Raw genomic sequence first — 20,969 nt, 5'->3', positions numbered from 1 at the left:
AATGCTGACATTTTAGAGCAGAGGTGCAATTTAAATTAACATGAGGTGGAGGTCAAGTTCTTGGAAATGAATGCAAGCCCGTATAGTTGCTTTTTGTGATTAAAAGTCACCTCATCAATTAGGAAATGTCGCCTTATGTCATAAGTTGTCAACTTTGACATTTAAATTGACCAGTGTGATGGGATTCTTAAAACTGCGGAACTTTACTTACGTTCAACGTCAGTACTTATTGTGCGACTGTGTTATCAGTGTTTACGAGGGAAAAGCATTTTTTTTCAAAAAGCTGTTTCGAGCTTTTTACTGCCACTCCTAGTTGAAGTTTATTGTCAAACATAAAACACGTCGTGTGTTTAAAAACAAGCACGTAAATCGGCTTATGCTAATACATGATAGGCAAAGCGGGCTAATCAATAGCATCAACCTGGTGATGTGATAACTTTTTAGCCAATGGATATTGAACACAAATGGCGGAGCAGCACATGTTGACCGATAGTACAAGACTATATTCTTTATCTTCAGTGAAGAGCTACTAAGGCTCATTGAGGAGCTGAAATGTCTCCCATCTATATCTGTGGCTAGAAAGTTTTCCATCAGTAGGAAGATCACAACGTCCATTAAATTAAAACACCAAATGTAACTCAAAGTGATTTCGTTACATTGTATTTAATGATATCATTTCTGCGAGTTTTAACATGTTCATTTCTTTGTGATTGTCCACAGCGTAACATGAAGCGAGTCGGAAGTCGCGGCTGCTTGACAAGAAAGAACAGATTCGGATCCCGGGAACGCGACTGGCTGAGGAGCGACACCCAGCGAGGCTGCGTGTGTCTCTACGGCGGCACGGTGGACCCCCAATTACCTGCCTCTGGACCCCAGGCCTCCTCCGCCCTTCAGCCTGACCTGCAGCTGGTGCTCTGCTCCACCAGCACCACAGTGGAAGAGATGTGCGCCCAGAGGGATGGACAGGGCCTCTTTGTTCAACTGCATGGAGATCTACTCAGGTAAATACATATTTATCTCGGCAGCCTTGCTCTTTCTTTACGGGCTCATTCAAGATGGCGGGATAGGCTGAGTGGCTCCACTTTATAGTCCTGCGCTGATGCACTTAAATTGCCTCTCTGTCTGCCAGTAAAAACCTGATCCATTTAAAATTAATAACAGAAATCTCCAAGATTTAAAACCAGGATATTGCTAACATTGGATTACACTTGTATACCGTACTGGGATCGTGACTTGATGGTTTGTTTATTTACTCTCCGAGTGCTCTACCTGGAGAGCTGTTTTTAAAATCTACAAAAAGAAGAACAGTATATTTTTGGGGGAATAAAAAGATGTACAAAAAAGAAGTTTTTAGTCCTCATGAAGGAAAAGTCTTTATTATAAACTGAACTGCGTGGCAAATGGCAGAGACACCTGGTAACTGTTTTAAAGTGTGAAAATCAATGTGTCTCCTTTAACAGAGGACATCCACCCATCCTGGTCATTGTTCTATTTCTGGAGCTTCTCTAAGTGTGTTGTGGGCCAAAATGACGGGTAACGCCAACCGGTCGGTCCCGGGCCAGGCTTCGGTTTCCTCCCACTTGCTCATGCCCAAAACGTTTTCCAAAAGGGGAGACTCCCAGAATTCTCCAACGTCTCCTCCCAAAGAGACAAAGAGGGCACACTAGCACAAGTGGCCTATTAAAGCAGCCTGACTAATACATTGAGGTCAGGAGCCTCATCCATCTTCACTTTGTATGTACGGGCTGCAACTGCAGGACCTCGTGGCACTTTTGAGGGCTATAAAATGTTCTGACAAATCTCATTCTCCAACTGGATTGAATATGCATGTCATACATGAATAAATCACACTTTCATTAAAAAATGTCAAATTCGAGCTGCACCTCACCGGAATTTATTTAGCATCACTGGACACAAGTGAAAATAACAACTGCAATAATCTTGTTGCGCAAGTGTGCATACCCTCCCAGTTATCAGAGACTATGCAGACTTGTTCAACTATATATTACGGCAGTTCTTTATTTTAACTTGTCTTTCCCCTGAGTTGAATAGCCAGGTTGCATAAATGGTGGAAAGTTTTTTAAATATTCTCAGTTTTTTATTTCACACAAAAAAAAACTGTAATTTGAACAAGGGTGTTTAGACTTTTCTTATATCCACTGTATATGTAATTTCGATTGCAAAAATATAGATTTAGTTAAATCCTAGTTTATTTGTATCTCTTAAAATTACATCTCTACATATAAAAACATTAGTTCTGCATGTCCTTGAAGTTAATGAGAATGTCAGCACGATTGTACAGCTCATTCCAAAATGATATTCAAATTGCAACATTTCCTTTGTATGTTTTTGTATTTTTTTCAGGGTGGGTCAGATGTTCAATGTTTTTTTTTTATTTTATTCGGCAGATTTCCACTTGTGCAAATATTGTTCTATTTCTAATGAAAAGCACAACACAATGAAAATAAAGTCCTTTCCCTCTCCTACGAAACAACAACACACTGCTTACTGTGAGATAGATATTCAGCTCACCCGCTGTTTTCATAACAGCTCCAAAAGTCCTCCTTGCACGTTTATTGTATTTACCTTTCCTGTTGTCATCCTGCTTTGTGCTTACGTTATGCCGCAGGAGGCTGGAGCCTAGCGAGCGTCCTCTCCAGATGCTTTACGACTATCTGGCCGTGATGGGCTACGCCGACCCGGTGCGTGTGCAGCAAGAGGCTGCCAATTCAGACCTCAGCTGCTTGATCCGCTTCTACAGCGGTGAGTACCGACCCACGGGGCCCATCATCATCACCGTCATCATCATCCATCTTCATTGTCTGTTCATGATAGCGGTCCAGTTTCCTCTGATGGGGAGAAAGGGGCCAGCCGAGCAAAGGTTGAGTGGAGTTACTGGTTTGTGGCGCGCTTTGGCATTGTTATTGTTACAAAGGTATTGTTGTTCATGTAGGATCCTGTTCAAATATGTGAGTGTGGCTAATGAAGTGCTTGACCTTTAGTGACCTAAGCATTCCTAATTTGCACTATTCCGCCCTCCTGTAGGCTGCTTTATTACTATAGATGGGGTTTTTTTTTTTCTCGTATGAGCCACTGTACGTTTGCTCGTTTCCGACAATGGGGAGTCAAACAAATCATGTAACATACAGTATCACATCTGTTTTGCATTTGTAGCTGAATTTAATTGATCAGGTTTTGAAGTTTTATTTCCGCCAAAGGGTGGAGAAGAGAGTTTTTATTAAATCGCTATTCTTAATAATCAGTCTTTGTGGAGCTCTGAAAAGCCTTAACTTATCCTAGAATATTTCATTTTCACATTTTTTTTTTAACACAGAATTTTTGAATTTCTTTACATTTTATATGCACATAATTTCTTTATATTTTATATGCACATGATTTAGATACAGGAATTGCTATTGCTGCTGAGTCAGTGTAACACGACTTAGTGTTTGTTTTTTTTAAACATAATGCACAGTAAATTTATTGCTGCGGCATCAGACTCAACCTACACAATTGCCTCCATGCATTTCAATGAAGAGTCATCATTATAATTTACTCAAATTTCTATTTAATGTCAGTTTTTTCAGCCAGCCGTTGGTTTGGTCTGTGTACTCTACCGAGCTTCGTCGTAGTATTTCCCATCCATCTATTTTCACTTATTTTATATCTCTGTTTAAATGGGTGAAAAAGCATTTTATTTCTGTTCAAATAATTTTCTTTATTTCATTTATAGTTAAATGGAAAAATTCAAATGGGAGGGGCAATAAATACCTTGAAGCCTATAGTTGCCACCATGCAGTGGTCATATCTTGAATTTTAGGCGACTCACATCTAAAAAAAAAACCTAAAACAAACATTCTTATCCTATGGTTGTTGTTTTTTTTGTCTTATTTGATAAAGAACGTCATGTTGAGCCTCCCCCACGTGTGCGCCTGCTGGGCTGCTCTGATGAGATGAAAACAAACAGTAATGATGGCTTAATGCTGACTTCATCAAAATTCTGCGAGAGAAAACAAAGGCAGGGGACCCATGGGCCAGTGGTTGTGTAGGTCAGTCCCGTCCATGCAGCTGTAGGGAACTGGGCTGCTGTCATTTCATTTTGGTCCTCTTGGGCTGTGTTCTCGCTCGGCGGGCGACCTACCGTCGCTATCCCACGAGTCATGTGGGAGAGGTGAGATCACAGCACATACAGTAATCTTATTGATTTGGCCCCCAATCAAAGCGTCAGTGTTTAATAAGTTGCATTGTTGACATATTTCTGACACCCCAGAGTGTACTTAGTTGTTCTTATGACTTCGTCCCATTTGTATATGGATGGACTGGATCTTATCAGATCATAATTACAGTATACCGCCAGTTAGGAAGGGCGATAGGCCCATTTGCAATTTCTTTTAGTTTGAAGTTCCAAAAAAGTAACTTTACACCTTCCACACGTTTTAAATGCATTGAAACTTATTGAAACATTTATTTGAAAGTATTCCTCAGCGCTTGTTTTCACTCTCTCACTGAGATTCCCGTTGACAAAAATGAAATGGAGAAAAAAAAGACTCTCGCCCACAAACTCGTTTCAAGTGGTTTATTTGTCATTCTCGGTTGACATTTATTGCAAAACTGACACATAAAAAAAAAGAGAGTTAACCATTGTAAATGCAAGCACTAAAATCCTTACCCAAATTGTATACATTTGTCAAAAGAAACTCCGTGAGCTTAATACTAACACATGATGGGAAACGCCAAAGAAATGTGCTGCTTAAAAACCTACAGATCAGCAATTCTTAGTGTAAGCAACAACAACAACAAAAAGTTTCAATAAACCTTTCCGGAACAAAATCCATTCTCTTAATTCTAACATATTATGCAAAACACCATAGACTAACTGAAATTACCATCAATGATATCCCGAAAGAAAGATGTGAAAGATGATTGGCGATATACGTTGATTCATATAGTGTATAAACACCTTTGGATGACAATAATATGAATAAATACTGCCAAGCAAAAGGCGGATGCACATTTTCGACTTCATACTATATCTGTATCAAATTAACAGTGAATAGACAAATGCAAATGAATGTAAAAGTGAGATACAAATGGCCCCAAGCGCGAGAGCAGAATCCCATCATTTCTTGACAGCTCCTCCTAATGTGATAGAGCTTTTCTTTGGCTTAGAAAAAACATACATTATTTCCTTTGGAAATACAGAAACAATAGTTGAAAGTGAGCGCGGCTTGGATAATGATTAATGTGAAAGTCAACCACAAACACTGCAAGTTTTTGTCATCCTTTCAGTTCGCTGGGGTGTAGTCAATCACTTTTTCTGCCACCCGGACGTATCGTGGCGCCGATTGTTTGCAAACCTCGTAAAATTCTGTGTAATATTATCTTTTTAGACAACTTGAGTCCAGTTTTTAAAGAGCAACAAAGTCCAACCGAGAGGAGGCACGTGACCGAACTTTTTCAGTGCCAGCAAAAGGCGTTTGCTATTCTGAGTGTGACTTCTAAGTGCTTGTCAGTTGCCTTGAAATAATCCATTGTGTGATTTAAAAAAAGATTTGAACGGTATAAATATCATGCAGATGGATAGCAGGGGTTTCAGGAAACTAGACCAAGACAAAAGTCTTCGCAGCGATTGCACAGACTTTGCAAAATGATGATGAATTTGCGGTATCCTTTGCAAAGTCTTAATTGAGGATACAATATGGACCAAATTCTCGGGACTCATTGATACATGGGGAAATCAGTTATTACCAACAGCTTCTCAAAATAGCCACACTCCACTTTCTATTCCATGAGCACAATGTTAAAATGGGGGGGTTACATACAACAAAGAAAATATTTGCCTTGACTTCCCCCAACAGTTTTTCTGTGATGTCAACATCAAGTTTAATGGCGTTGCAGCCCTCCGCCCTGTTGCGGTTAATGCATCCACTTCCCGTCGAAATAATTGAACATCACGTTTTAACCTTGCCCGCGTGAAGTCACATGTCAACAACTCTTCCGCCCAGCGAAGGCCGCTCAGAGGTGACACTTTTCCTCACTCTTCCCTCGTCGTTGGGAGGGCGTTTTGCACAGGGTGACAATTAGTCTGCCGGGTCCCGTCTGTCATCGTGCTCTCTCCTCCGACGCAGAATACGCTTTGATAAACAGCCTTGTGCAACATCCACTGACTTTTAACCCACTTTAAGCCCCATGGAGTCCACTTTATTTGCAGTTATGAAGCAGGAGGTGGAGGTTTACTAGCTCGGACTGGACTTTGATTTGGACAACAAGCATATATCCATAGCAACTAATAACAGCACAGACCTCGGGGGACAAAACTTGTTTTAGAGAAGTTGGCTCTTTATGGTTAGGACACATTGTGTAAGGCAACTAATGATTTTCAGATGTGTTGATAGAGTCATGCAAGAAGCAAGCATGGTGTGAATATCATGTGTCCAATCCACATGTAGATGTAGAAATGACTGGTGTTTCCCAACCTTTATGAGAACAAGGCACACATTTTACATTGTTCTCACGAGTATGAAAATTTTGTGCATTAGTAGAAAGACTCTTGGTAACGTCCCCTCCACTACTGCCTGACATTCCTGCGCAATAGTAATCCAATGTTGGCATACAACTAAGATGTTACTAGCGACGCACAACTGGTAAATAGTTGATGGCACTAGTTAGGGTGAAAATGTTTTTTAACAAAATAATCCAACTACAATTGTTTTCCTTCACTTGAAGATATTTTTCAACGTCCTCTTCCTATGATTTATTTTTACAAGCGATACATGTATTGATGATCAAAATACTTGTCAATTAACGTGCTGATCAAATAACTATCGATTCATTTTGGCACCTTACATTCATTCAGGTAGTGTAACTCACTCATCCACAAATGACCATAAATAATGTCACAAAAAAGTAACGAGCAGTAATCAGGATGTAATCTTCATTTTTGAAGGCGAAAGAGTAAGAATGTTGCATGTAATAAGAGAAGCAGGAGGTCATTACTCACCCAATCGCATTTATACCATCAATGCTGTAAATTATCTGCGGATAATTAGAGATGATGGCATTTGGGTGAAAGCTGTTTTGGAACATGGCCCTATATCCGTTTTTAAAGGCTTAGATAGCAAGAGAAGTGGGTCCAGGCGAGGCTTCTCCTCACTCAAATGAGTTTAGGGCTCTCTGGAGAGTTGTTGCTGTGTGTGTGATGCTGAACAGTTGGTGCAGTGTGCCGTAATGTTGTTTGTTCACACACTCTCCACTGATCTCCACTAATGAAGTGAGGTGAAGGTAGCGCAATTGATTTTTTTTCTTCTTCGCACCAATCTATTGCTTATTGCTACTTGGTATATCTCTATATATCTCTATCTATATATCTCTATCTCTATCTATATCTATCTAATACAAATACATCATTAAAAACATTCTGTTGAAAGCAGTGTTGAATTTTACTTTAAGGTATTATAATTATTACCAAAAGAAAAAAAAAAAGAACTTGTAAAAAACAATTGTTCATCCATTGTAGAGCACTCTATTGTGGCATGAAGGAGGAGTCGCTGCCATAGATGCGCCTGGCAGACAGTTTGTTGTCATAAGCTCTTTTGCTCAGTCATAATCACTTTTGCTGGCGAAGGAAGACAGGCTTTCCTTGCTGTTGGACGTCCTTGACAAGGAAAAGTGAAGGTGGATGAAAAAAAAAAAAGGATGTTTTCTAGTCAATCACAGCCTCTGAGTGGGAAGCAAATGAAGGAAAGTTGTTGGAGCAGTCATTCTGTATTCTTAACCTACTAGTAGTCCTTTTTATCTTCTGTAGTAAGACAATTCAGTGATCTAGTTGATGACTAGTAACATCTTTTCTGTCATTAGTGCCTGCTAGAATACAGCTCTGCTAAGTATGTAATAGCCTCCTGGACATTATAGTAGCACCAAAATGCCCACTTAGTAATTTTGCCTCACTAGTAACTCCAAAGCTTTTTTCCAATGTAAAGCCATACAGTAGCGGAAAAACCCACACATCGATGACGTCAGAAAAAAAAAAGTGTTGACCAAGCAACGGCTTGTAACTCGTAAATTTATTGTTGGGAGTATGCTGTGGTTTTGTTCTTTTGCTGCGCATTACAGCATCTGTTATTTGAAGGCGAGGCTTCCTGTGCATGAGAGAGATGTTTGTGCTTCTGCACTAACCCTGTCAGTGTGTATGTCCTCACTCTCTCTCTCTCTCTCTCTCGCTCTCTTCATCTGTCTTTCCTCAGAGCGACCCGTGAATGCGGACCAGCAGGAGCGCACCCTATTGAAGGGTGTGTTCAGCGTCCGGAAGGGCAAGACGCAGCTGCACAAGTGGGCCGAGCGGCAGGTCATTCTCTGCGGAACGTGCCTCATTGTGGCTTCCGTCAAAGACAGCCTAACCGGCAAGATGCACATCCTGCCCCTGGTGGGCGGGAAGGTGAGTGCCCAGTTCAAGAAATTGCTGGCTGAAAGCACTTACTAAAGTAATTACACTGAGTAGCTGGGACATCCTCCCAGCTGGTTGCTGACCAAACAACGAGGCACTCTAAAGCGGCCTCTCCAACGCAAGCCCCGTTTCCACATGCTCTTCATCAAATTGGGCTTAAAAAAAAAAAAAAATCCTCTTCCCCCATCTTACTTCTGTCTGTCTCTGCATCATATGCACGCACGAGTCGCTGACAATGAGTCACTCGGTAGACGGTAGATCTTTTTTTATGATGTTTGTGTTCAGGTGGAGGAGGTGAAAAGGAGACAAAACTGTCTGATGTTCAGCTCGGCCGGATCGCAGGCTCAGACTTACTTTGTCAACTTTGACACGTTGGCCGACTACCAGAGATGGCATCGACAGGCATCCAAAGTAAGATCGGCATTATGATGCGACGCACTTTTACTCCTTTGTTTGTTACCAGTTACCAAAAAGTAGAAACTGAAAGAAAAAAGGGTGTATTAAATCCACTTAATTTTACTTCATCAATGTAATGCAAATTAAATCACCTTGATCCAGTTTGAATATTTTGTAGATGACAAAAACCTGGTATTTGAACAGGGGTGTGTAGACTTTTTAAATCTACTGAATGCCTTGTCCTCCATTATTGGTCTTATCCATTCAGCTGCTCTTTAGTGCAATATTGAGTGTGCATGTGTGGCTTCGCTTGGTCTCACTGAATGTCTCTTGCGCTTGTAGCCAAGCAGATGTTGTGAGCGTATCCTCTGAGGTACAGGCATCTTATGATGGTGGCCATGAGAGGCGACAGCCAATAGAACAAAAAAAAAAAAAAGGAATCCAATTAGTTGCAGAATCACTCTGCACTCTTTGCCATGTCCGTATGGATTTCTGTACAGTCTTAGAGTCCTCTGGATTTACATAGACGAAGCTCATTGATGAACAGGTTGGACGAATGACCACCTTGCATTCGGTGGCTTGTTAAAGAAATGAAAATCTTAGATACCTCTGACCTCAATGACAGTGTCAAGCAAGAAAGTGTAAGGCAATGAATTGAGTCTGGTCCATTTTTTTATGATTCATAAAGCAGTTCAATATTGTGGCAGAAATTCACACTCGAGAAGCATTCTACCCTGGAAAGAAATGTTAGTTGGACTCAAAATGTCAAGGCAACAAACTTCGATAACATTTCTGAAGCTGTAAGTTTTGCTGTGGTGACGATTGTCTTTCCAAAGATATTTTACAGAACGATTGGCCCTTCTTTTCAGCCACCACTTAAAGATAGAAGTAAAAAAAAAAAAAACTTGCTCGCTTGGTTACGCTAACTAACATTTTGAAGTCAAATAACATAGTGGATTGTTCTACTTCCACAGCCTCTGAAGGGCAGAATGTCCCAAAACCAGATTTACCACGCTTATTAAGTCATATTGATAATTCAGGCATAATTATATCACAATATAGACAAAGCAAAGCCCTAGGCATTACTTTACCAACAACCCTGTATCGTGTACTACATTGTATGTGCGTTCTAAACAGATCTTGATCTGATTGATGCATGCAAGTCAAAATCAGCTAGCGAGATTTCCATTAAACCATGAATTATGCAGCAACATTAGCCTGCAAATTATTGTCGGACCTGGGTAAATAGCCCCGTTTGCTCCATTGGGATGCAATGTGGCTTGCTATGACCATGCATAACTAGTGGGACTGTGGTATGAAGTAGGCCATCTTTCATTGAAGCTGTTGTGCATTGTGTAGCCAGTCTCGTCTATCACAGTGCTTCAATTATTTAGACTCACGATGTTTTCCTCCTTTCTCCCTTCAGTCAATCTCTTGCTCCAACTCTCATATCACCTAATTAGTCTCATCTATCTTAAAAGCAGTTGTTCTTCAAGAGAGAGCGCCGGAGCGTTTGTGTGGGAGATGAGCAGTTTTGTCTCTGTCATTTCCCAAATCGAGTTATACGTGATGTCATGCTCCTGTGAGCAGCCGGCCCATTTTCTGGCCCGTTGCTCAGGGTGCAGCCTCGCCGTTAATGCGGGACGTTGTCCTCAGACTCGTGCAGACCAGCGTTGAACAACAACACGCTGGTCGGTTTAGCGGCACGAGCCGTTGCTTGACCGATTTTTTAGGGGGGGGTCTTGAGTTGCTAGTAAAAATAATTGCTATGAGCTCTAAATGGAGGCAGCAAACTTCACAACAGTTATGTAAAAAAAAGAGACCAAGTGCTTGCTTCAAGTGGTTGGTTATTGCCATGCCCAGTTAAACCAAAAAAAAGGAGAATTATGTGTTTATATTCTAACAAAAATGACAATACTAAGACTTAATGCTAAGCACCATAGTTAACGAATCTAGCATCAATGTTTTGCTTGTTACAACCCCTAATCAATGGATACTTGAAAACTTATGTAGCCACACATGTTGGCAAAAAAAAAATATAAGAATACTCTCAAGCATCTATTCTTTATCATCTGAGAAGAGCAACTAATATAACTGGAGCTTACTGTGTTGCTTTCATGTGAAACTCTTCTCTGTTGTTTAATTATTTCCTTTTTTTATGACATTATATTATTAATGGATGCATTAATAAAGTCCAGTACTGTGTAGAGTGATGTTTTCTACATGAAAAAACATGCTAGAAAAATGTTTGTCTGTTTTCAAGGTGGTCTCACAGACAGTCAGCCTGGTGGACCTGTCGTGCTACAGTCTGGAGGCGGTGCCTGAGTATCTGTTCTACAGCCAAGACGTCACCCACCTCAACCTGCGGCACAACTTCATGAGCCTGCTGGGGCCTGGAGGTTTGCTCCACCTCCCTAGGTAAGAACATCACCAAAATATCATAGACATGATGCTTTGGCATAGGGATGAACAATGTAGTAGAATGCATTTATTACTTTTTTGTGTGTGTAATATACACGTTTAGTCATCAAATCAAAGTGATAAAGCAATGGATAAACACAATGCATGCAAGAGAATATAAAAAAATAATAATTGCATATTCATTTGTAACATCGAGGGGGGGAAAACACGATGTGGTTTACTACAAAATTACATAAAGACACCAGAAGGGCATCAGACTACCTTAAAATGACATTAGAGATTAGAGCAATCATTATTTTGCTTGAAGTTGCAATAAAGACTACAAAGATTTCATTTCTTCAGTTGGATAAGATTTCAAAGGTAGTCTTTTATGGAAAATTGGGGTTTTCAGAACAGGCTATCAGTATATATAAATCATCTAGAAATGTCCCCATTTGCTCCCATCTAGGCTATTAAATCTTCCTTCCACTTTAATTGCCACATTTTCTTCTTCGAACTTATGTGCAGTACAGAAACACTCACTGGAAACCTTTTTAAGAGACGCACACTTTGACTGACATGAAGTGGGAGTGAAAAACAAAGTCCTTGATCCTTTTTCAATCAGACAAACACACATACAAAAATGAGAACGGGGAGGTAATTCTGCTCACTTGATCCTTAGGTTCTCTCAGTTGAAGAGCTTGAACTTGTCTCACAACCGTCTGGGTGTTTTCCCTGAATGTGTGTGTGAGATCCTCAGCCTCACAGAGCTTTGCCTTTCCTGCAACAATCTCCACACCGTGCCCGTGCAAATCGGCAACCTACAAAGGTGACACGCATTTGGCACAAGTCGTCTTTTTTCCTGTTAAGTTTGTACTTTTGATCGATAAAATTCGACTTTTACTTCTGACCTACTTTTCTTTGGTTCTTTGTAGCCTCCAAACGCTGTCTTTGGATGGAAACCACTTGAGCTCTCTGCCTGCTGAGCTGGGCGAACTGTCCCAGCTCAGCAGTCTCGGCCTCTCCTTCAACGACTTCAATCACATCCCCCCAGTGCTGGAGAGACTGAGTGCAGTGGACAAATTATCCATGGCGGGGAACCAAGTGATGTGTTTAGAGGTGTGTGCTCTGCTCAGAATGAGCCACCTGAAACACATTGACCTCAGGTAAGAATAAACAGCTCTTTGCCTCTCTCGAGGGCCAGTACAAACCAAATCATTTAAAAAAATCTGCATCATAATCTTATCTTGCTAACAAAATATTAGGCTCCACTCTAATACTGTAGGGGTCGATATTAGAAAATTAAAGCACTGTCATGCAAAGTAAGCATTTTTTTTTACTAACGCTCCAAATCTGATGGGTCATGGTTCTAGCTCGGCCCCAATGATATTGAACTTAGGTCCAAACGCGGTCCACAAGGGCTGCTAGCCTGCATGTTTTAGAAGTATAGGCATATGTTCATCCATTGTGTGTTGTCGTTTTGACCATTATTACGGCAGCTCACTGAGTAGGTTTTGAAACAGGGCAGGATGGAATGGTTTAATGGCATTTCCATTCATTTCACTGAATAAAAATCGTTATTCCTAACGCTCCACTAGGTCTTCATTCTGGTTTGGATTTATTGCGCTATAATGATAGAATGACAGTTTGTTTAGGGTATCGTGTTTTTTTTTATTCCCTTCCTCACACCTCAGATCTTCCAAGAGCTGCACTTACTTGTATTTGTTGACTCAGTGCTGCCTTTTGAAGAATGGCCCTTCATCGCTCATTGATTTCTTCTTCTCGCCCATATTTCCTTCTCCCGCTCGACCTGTGGCCTGCCCTCGGCTGATAACTCAACCAGAGAGCTATGATGGGATGTGGGTAAAATAATGAGCGGGTGTATCTGCAAGGACAAGGTGCATCTGTGATGAATTAGTGAGCAGGCAGGGTTCGTCGTGAAGGGGCAGTTGTTGATTCATTTTTTTTGCATGACATTTAGAAGAGAGCTTCCCGCACTTGACTGGAGGTAATGCGAATAAAAACAAGAGATAAAATCGTGCTGTCGAGCCAATCGATAGTTCAACAGCCGTATATCCAGGCATAGACTATCACGGAGTAGTTGAGATGATCTTCCGCATACTGTGCACCTCTCACAAAAAGCCTCGATGTTGGTTGTGTGTTTGTTTTAGTCGTTGATCAAGGGGACGTAATCAAATATAGGCACGTCCTCATTTCCAGTTTTCTTTGGCTGTCTCGTGTAGGCTAAATGGACTACGCTGTGTGAAAAGCGAGAGTCCAGAGGCGGTGACCCAGTTGACCCACCTGGACCTGAGGGACAACTGTTTAGACTCGCTGGATCTCACTTCTATCTGTAGCCTGGAGACTCTCCTCTGTCAGCGTAACCAGTTGAGGGCGCTGACCATCGACGGCTTCGCGCTCCGAATGCTCCACGCTGGCAGCAACCGTGAGTCTGGATTGTCCATTTCCTATCTGGACCTTCAGTGAGGATTTACTGGACATAATTTGTTTTTTAATATCATGTTGCATCAATTCTATACTAAAAGCACAATATAACTGTGCCTCATATATTGTCTGGGCCAGATTCAAGGTATGACAAAAAGAGGAAAGTGTCATTCATCATACTCATCAGATATTCTGATTATTAAATGAAAAAAAATGTCAAGATCTAAATGCTCAGTAATCTTTGTGTGTTGATGGCCTTCCATGGTTTCTTGTTCCCCCAAAAACAAAAGTGTTGGGGGTAAGATTAATTTCTATAGTACAGTTAGAGTTACATCAGCCAGCACTAATGATTATGAAGGCCCAAGGCAGATTAGATGGACATTGCATCACATAAAGGCTGAAATCCAATCAGATGACAATAGTGGATCTCTCACGTCAGTGCACCTACCGTAGTGTCCAGTAAATATCTGACAGAAGAGTGCTGAGACACTGCTAACTGCCGCCTCCATCTGCCCACAGGCCTTAGCGCAGTCAGCGTTTACCCAGTCCCAAATCAACTGACATACTTGGATCTATCACAGTGAGTTCTGACTGTGAGCAATGTCTAGCCATTGTTTATTTATTATATGAAGTATCAAATGAGTGTTTGTGTGTCTGTGTGAGACAGGAACATCCTGGAGCATCTACCAGACTGGGTGTGTGACTGCAGAAACATGGAGATGCTGGATGTCACGCATAATCTCCTCTCTGAGCTACCATGCAGGTTAGGGTGCAATCATGGAGAGAACATACAAACTCCACATAGAAAGGTCCCGGTAGGGATTCACACCCAGAACATCTGACTGTGAGCCAGTGACTCTATCCACGTGCTGCCCTCATTCACAAGCACAGTCGTCATCTTCTGCGTAAAGCCAAGTTTCCATCTTTGAGTGTGTTGGCATTCGTTACACTAGCTACTATGTAAATAGCGTGACACCCTAGAAGTATGACAAAAGGGAAAAATGATGGAACTCCAAAAGTTTTTATGGTGACAACCACTTCATCTGAGCAAAGTTTAGTTGAAGTCCACAATGTTTTGCGTACCAAATTCACTACATTGTACGGAACTATTTTGGCACCCTTCTCTTGCTGATGAGTTCAGGAGTTTCATTTAGACTAAAGTAGTGCTTTGCCTCCATCTTGTGGCATGTTGGTGCCAAGGTACTTTGTTGAATTGAGTTAAGGAGCTTTATTTAGACAAAAGTAGTGTTTTCCTGCCATCGTGGTGCCATTTTGGTTCCAAAGACACTATCATGTAGTGAGTTCAGATGCTTCGTATAGATAAGAGTAGTGTGTTGCCATCATCTTGTGACATTTTGCTGCTAAGGAACTATGTTGCCACATGAGTTGAGGAGCTTTATTCTGACAAAAATAGTGCTTTGCTGCCATCATGTGGCATCCAATGGCAATTTTGAATAATGGCATGTGAAAAAAACGGCTGTGTTGATCCAAGCTACAGTCTTACTGTTCATTAGCTAGAATTGCGACATGCACTGCCGCGAATAGTAAAAACCCGTGAGTAATTGACGACCCTCCAAAAGGAATTCTAATTGTCAATAAATGCCACAAGATGTCGCCAAACTTCTTATAATGATTCGACCTGACCACAAAAAGTGAGTTTTTAATTTTTCATCATCTAACAAGGGATCGTTCCCCCCAAATTTTGCAAATGGATGCATTTACAAATGCCAAACCGTGAATGTGTTCTTTGTGACAGGTTACTCAACAGCTTGAGTTTAAAGACGCTTCTAGCGGGGAACAATCACTTGCACAGATTGCCAGATTTGCTGGAGCACATCCCCTTGGAAGTTTTGGACCTTCAGCACAATAAGCTAGGAGAACTTCCGGAGAGTCTCTTCTTCAAGGCCTTGAAGTGAGTCCCGCTAATCTTTTTCAAATCTTTCATCTCTTCATGTCGTTTTGGTTCGGTCATCGTGGTTTGTCTGAGGTGACAACCATTTCTCATTGTTTAGCTGGTGTGTATGGAAGCGTTGCGCTCGAGATCGATATACTAAACTGCAACGTGAGCTAGATTTAGCCGACTGTTTCCTGTGAGCTAAATCACTTAACACCCATTAGTGCTCTTAATGGACTTTTGTGTCTCAAATGCTAAGACGTAATCATGGCGGCGGATTCGCTATGCATGATCCAAGCGACAAGAATGTTTGGAACCTCTCACCCAAAAAGTGTGATATGTCTCCTTTAATGAGGATTGTAGAAGAACAGCAAGAACCTCACATTAGATTTTTTATTCATGATGGGCAAAACTACTTTTGATAAAGTGCATTGAACTCAACGTGAATGTATATGCTAACCAAAGTAATGAATCACCTCTCAATATCATTCAAAGCAAAGTACAACATAAAAAAAACATTGTTAAATTAATACCACTGTGACTTGTATTGGATGATTTTATTGGAGGTCCGAGCTGTTGCCGAGAAACTAATGAGCACTGCAATAATTCTTCTCTCCCTTCACAGTCTAAAACATTTAAACGCGTCAGCCAATAACCTGGAAAGTATCCCTCCCAGCGGCCAATCAGATGACAGCCTAAGCACGCTGCAAGAGCTCTACCTGACCAGGAACAACCTCAATGAAAATTGCGGTGCTCTACTGGTCGGACATCACAACCTGAGGGTCCTGCACATGGCCTACAACCAGATGCTCTCCTTCCCTGCTAGGTTTGTTCAACTTGAGGTCGTTTTTGGTGTCTATAGTCTTGTTTAGCACAAGTTGGCTATGTTTGTTCATCATTAGCAAGCTGAGTAAGCTGGAGCTGCTTGAGGAGCTCAACCTCAGCGGCAACAAACTGAAGAGCATCCCTTCCACGGTGTCCAGCTGCAAGAAACTGCACACTCTCATAGCGCACTCCAATCACATTAACGTCTTCCCAGAGATCCTTAACCTTCCTGAAATCAAGGTCAGACAGCTTTTAGGGATTTATATGTTAATTGCTTTTTTTTTTTTTTAAGTGGGTTATGTCCTGTATTTGCAGCTTGTGGATCTGAGCTGTAACGAGCTGACTGAGATCCAATTGCCCGAATCGCTACCGCCGAGCCTCCAGGAGTTGGATTTGACGGGCAACAACAGCTTGATGCTGGAACACAAAACTCTCAATCTCTTCAAGTGAGTCACCCACCAAAATTCTTTTGCACCCTCCCTTGATGTCCCGGACGTGACTAGCTGTGTGCAAAGGTTGAGAAAAATTTCAGGTACATTTTTCTGGGAAGGTAAACTGGGGGGAGTTTTGGAAATATGACAAATTGGAAACTTTTGATGGAAATTGGTGGTAAAGTATTGGAAAGGTACTGTATCAAATAAATAAATACATAAATATTATAGATGCAAGCAGACACCCATCCTAATTAGCTCTCCTTGCCCACGTGGGACGGCTTTACTACTGCCTCGAGTAATTGACATCTGCCCAAAGAGGTTTCCAATTGCCTATACATAAATGCCACAAGATATTATCAAAGCATTTTTATTTTTATTAAACAAGACCATCATCTGCCAGCTCTGCCAGTGCTTTCTTCGTATCCTCAAACATTTGTACGAGGAATGTTCATCAATGAAGAATAGCCTATACTTAATTCCTCAATATTTCTTTCATTTCAGTAGAGCTAATCCTTCAAAATTTGCCTTGAAATTGGGAGACGACTGTACTTGCATGAAACCTATTTGTTTTAGTCAGGATTGTACTCGAATTATATTTCCCCGAACTATATTTAATTAGCCTTTTAAGAGCCAACCAACACTTTTGTAAATTCCTTCCAAATTTCTGTGAATCCCCATGGAAAGTTTGTGAAAAGAATTTCATTGAGTCTTCAGCTCTATTTGTGTTGATGTACTCGAACTTATTGTATTGTATCTCCTGTTTAAAGTCACATCACCACATTGAAACTGGACCAGAAATCGACTGCAACGGGAGACTCACAAAACCCTTCCGCTCCGTGGAGCCACGGCTACTCTGAAATGAGTGGCCAAAGGAACAAGTGAGTTTTTCAACTCATATCAGAAAATTATACTCTACTGTACATAACGCCAAATTATAATATCCCGCTGAATAAATGAAAAAAGTCCATTTTCATTATTAAATCTAAAAGTACATTGCCAAACAGCTTTTTAACGACATCTTTGTGTATCTGGATATAGCATATGGAATTTTGAAACTTTTTTCCATGTGCAAAATCATCACAATAAAAACATGTATTTGAAGTGCACGTTTGAATTCAGTTGTCATGTTTGCAACAAGGTTGTGTGTGTCCGTACTGGCCATCGACCGACTTGGAGACAGCTTGGAAGCGTGCTACGGTATTTTTGACGGCGACCGCAATGAGGAAGTTCCTCGGCTGCTGCAGTGCACCATGGGTGACGTGCTGTGCGAGGAAGTACAACATTCCACCATTGACAGTGTGTATATGAGCAATACATTCCTAACATCACACAGGTTTGTGCCATTCCCCCAAATATGATTTCTGCGCTTTTAGTCCATCTCTGACCACGGTTTGACCAACTGAACAGGAAACTAGGTACGGTCGGCCAGAAATTGGGTGCCTCTGCCTTGCTGTGTTATATTCACCACGAGTCCTCGGAGCCAGGAGGCTACCTCAGTGTGACCGTGGCCAACGTGGGGACCTGCCAGGCGGTGTTGTGTCGGGACGGCCGACCAGTAGCCCTCTCCAAGGTGTACAGCTTGGAGAACTGTACTGAAGAGATGGAAAGAGTTAAACTCAGCAAAGCCATCATCACTGAGGTAAATTTCAGATTCTAGCGGTGAGAGTGATCATTCAAACAACCTGATGGCCTATCTGGCATGTCTATGGAAGAGCGTTTGAGCTTTTGTTTGATGCCCTGCTTAAGGTCCATGTGCTAGAACTTTGTCTGCACAATTCAGAGCAATATTAATGACTCATTGGTAAAAAAAGAACCTTCATCTTTGCTCCCTGCTCACCATGCACTGCCCGCAATCACTGTTCCAGCAGTTTTATGACCTGGATGACGGAGAATCTATACACAAATGAAAACATACTCTTAAACAGTTGCTCTTGCCAAAAATGTTTTATCCATCTTTCATGTTTGTCTGGATATTCATAGTCACACGCGCCTTACCCCGAGGAATTTTCTGTTTTCTAGGATAACAAAGTGAGCGGTGTGACATGCTGCTCCCGCCTGCTGGGCTGCTCTTATCTGTCTCCCTGGGTGCTTCCGAAACCCTGGGTGCACACCGAGCCGCTCTCATCTCAGGATAACTTCTTGATCCTGGGGAATCGCGCCTTGTTTGAGCACGTATCCTACCAGGAAGCCGTGTGCACGGTTCAGGCCGTGCGGGACCCGCGCGCCGCCGCCAAGAGGCTTTGCACGCTGGCCCAGAGCTACGGCTGCAAGGACAACATCGGGGCTGTGGTCGTGGCCTTGAACATCGCCGAGGACAGTTGCACTTGTGAGCCACACGTCTACACCGCCGAACCCCGGGGTCCTCCTCCCGTCCCTGTGACCGTATCTATGACCCCGGCCCCGAGTGACACGGGCACCTTGTCATCCACCAGCGGGGTGGTCTCCGAGTTCAACAGCGAGACGTCAGCGTCCGAGGTGGGCAGCGAGGCGGGCTCCACCGCCTCCGATGAGCACCCGACTTTGGGAGGCGCGCCGCGCCCCGAGAGACGTTGTAGCCTGCACCCCGCCGCGACATCGTGCGGTATCATGGTGCCGGGCTCGGTCGGGCTGGGGAGCCACATGGCTCTGTTCCAGCGGCAACCATCCTGCGCTACGTTCTCCAGCAACCACTCTGACAACGGTTTGGACAGCGACGACGAGACTCCGCTGGAGGGCGTCATCTCCAATGGCAGCAAGGTGGAAGTGGAGGTGGACATTCACTGCTGCGCTTTCCAGCTGCGGTCAGGTGCCCCCGAGAGCCTGAAGGAGGCAGACTTTGAAAAGCGAGGGTCCGATTATCCCAATGGCAAGACGCGCAGACAGAACAGCGTGGTGGTCTCGGCGACAAACGGCTGCCTGCTGGCTGTTTGTGGAAGAGAGATCGCAGACCTAAAGAAATCACCTTCAACTTCATGCCTGTTTGGGAAGAAGCTGCCCAACGGGTCCGTGGTGGCCCCCGAGGACAGTCATAATCTCATCGAGGTGGCCCTGGAGGCGCCGAAAAAGAAGTCTGGGTATTTCACCGCGCCGGCTCAGCAGGACCCGGACGACCAGCTGATCGTGCCTCCTTGTCTGGAGCAGGAAGTACGGGAGCAGCTTAAAGGCCAGAGCCCTCTCGTCTCAGCCCCCTCCGCACCCACCGCACCTCCTTCCTTAAAGGACGCGGTGTGGGATCAATCGCAACCTCCTGCTCAATTTGCCCCAAGCCCGGTACCAGGTCCTGCAGCGACCCCGATCGTAAAGCCCGAGGTCTATGATACCGCCCTGTAAAAGGGGTTAACACAGCACAACTTGGCTGCCATGCTGTTATCGTGCCATCGCAAGAAAGCAGAGCCGATGTGTCCGTTGAGGAATTATTGGGGAATTTCTCTTTGCGTCATGCGAACATGACTTTGTGACTCAAGCCTGAAACTGTCAAGCTTGTCATGTTCTTGGAAAAAATCACACTTTGTGCATGACTATGCTCAGTGCGGGTCATATTCTTCTAGTAAAAGTGCCTACTGCGGACGACTCAGCCTCAGAGTTCCCAGGCTACACGGCTGTTTTAGAGTAGAGCTGAACGAAGGCTGACAGCTTGTCCTTCTCTTCCAGTAGCTTCTTCAAGGAAATACGGTTTACATTACGGATGCCATTCAGTGTCATATCGGCCCGTTTCCGTCAAACTTCAGTTCAGTTCACCAGACGCTGGCTGACGTTCTTTGTGTTTCCATGATGAGATTATGGGATGGTGTGGGTTGCCAAAGCTCAGGAGGAGTCCTGATTGCGCCTTCCAAACCCAAGGGTGTCTAAACGTTTTACGCCTTGGGACGCATAAAGAAAAATTGAAGCATGGGGGGGGGGGGGGGGGGACTTTGATATTTTCCATTTAGTTCAATACATTTAAAAACTGTTAAAAAAACAGCCTATGTGTCAGGTTTGTGTTATGGCTGACAGAGCTAATGAGTTTCCATGATTACCAACACTATTTGGCGATTTCTTAACTTTTGATTATTATTCATTTTGTTCCCATCACGGCCCTTAGTATCCTTCACGCTTTGGCCACCTCGAGTCTAACCCGTGGACCTGGATTCCCCAGTCCCACCGAACATTTATT

At 42.7% G+C, this 20,969-nt stretch overlaps 1 protein-coding gene across 1 annotated transcript; it reads left to right on the top strand.

Moving 5' to 3' along the window:
* Positions 1-726: 726 nt before the first annotated feature.
* On the top strand, positions 727-20,745 carry phlpp2 (PH domain and leucine rich repeat protein phosphatase 2). Its single transcript, XM_085907912.1, has 18 exons — positions 727-1,001; positions 2,630-2,763; positions 8,244-8,434; positions 8,729-8,854; positions 11,103-11,257; positions 11,922-12,068; positions 12,175-12,405; positions 13,483-13,685; positions 14,204-14,264; positions 14,352-14,447; positions 15,441-15,596; positions 16,204-16,404; positions 16,481-16,643; positions 16,719-16,849; positions 17,605-17,715; positions 17,976-18,170; positions 18,245-18,476; positions 18,857-20,745. The coding sequence occupies exons 1-18, from the start codon at positions 727-729 to the stop codon at positions 20,144-20,146; spliced, it is 4,098 nt and encodes a 1,365-aa protein (XP_085764038.1). The 3' UTR covers positions 20,147-20,745.
* The last annotated feature ends 224 nt before the right edge of the window (positions 20,746-20,969 follow it).

The sequence above is a fragment of the Syngnathus leptorhynchus genome, chromosome 3 (assembly GCF_054491065.1).
Source record: "Syngnathus leptorhynchus isolate UIUO chromosome 3, UIUO_Slep, whole genome shotgun sequence".
Lineage (NCBI taxonomy): Eukaryota > Metazoa > Chordata > Actinopteri > Syngnathiformes > Syngnathidae > Syngnathus > Syngnathus leptorhynchus.
This window is presented reverse-complemented; position numbering and strand designations above follow the sequence as displayed.

Bases quoted from the DNA above. Each gene is read 5' to 3' on its own strand.
- phlpp2 (XM_085907912.1), top strand. From the start codon at position 727: ATGAAGCGAGTCGGAAGTCGCGGCTGCTTGACAAGAAAGAACAGATTC. The intron at 16,644-16,718 runs GTCAGACAGCTT...CTGTATTTGCAG, and splicing joins TTAACCTTCCTGAAATCAAG to CTTGTGGATCTGAGCTGTAA. The intron at 17,716-17,975 runs GTGAGTTTTTCA...GTTTGCAACAAG, and splicing joins ATGAGTGGCCAAAGGAACAA to GTTGTGTGTGTCCGTACTGG.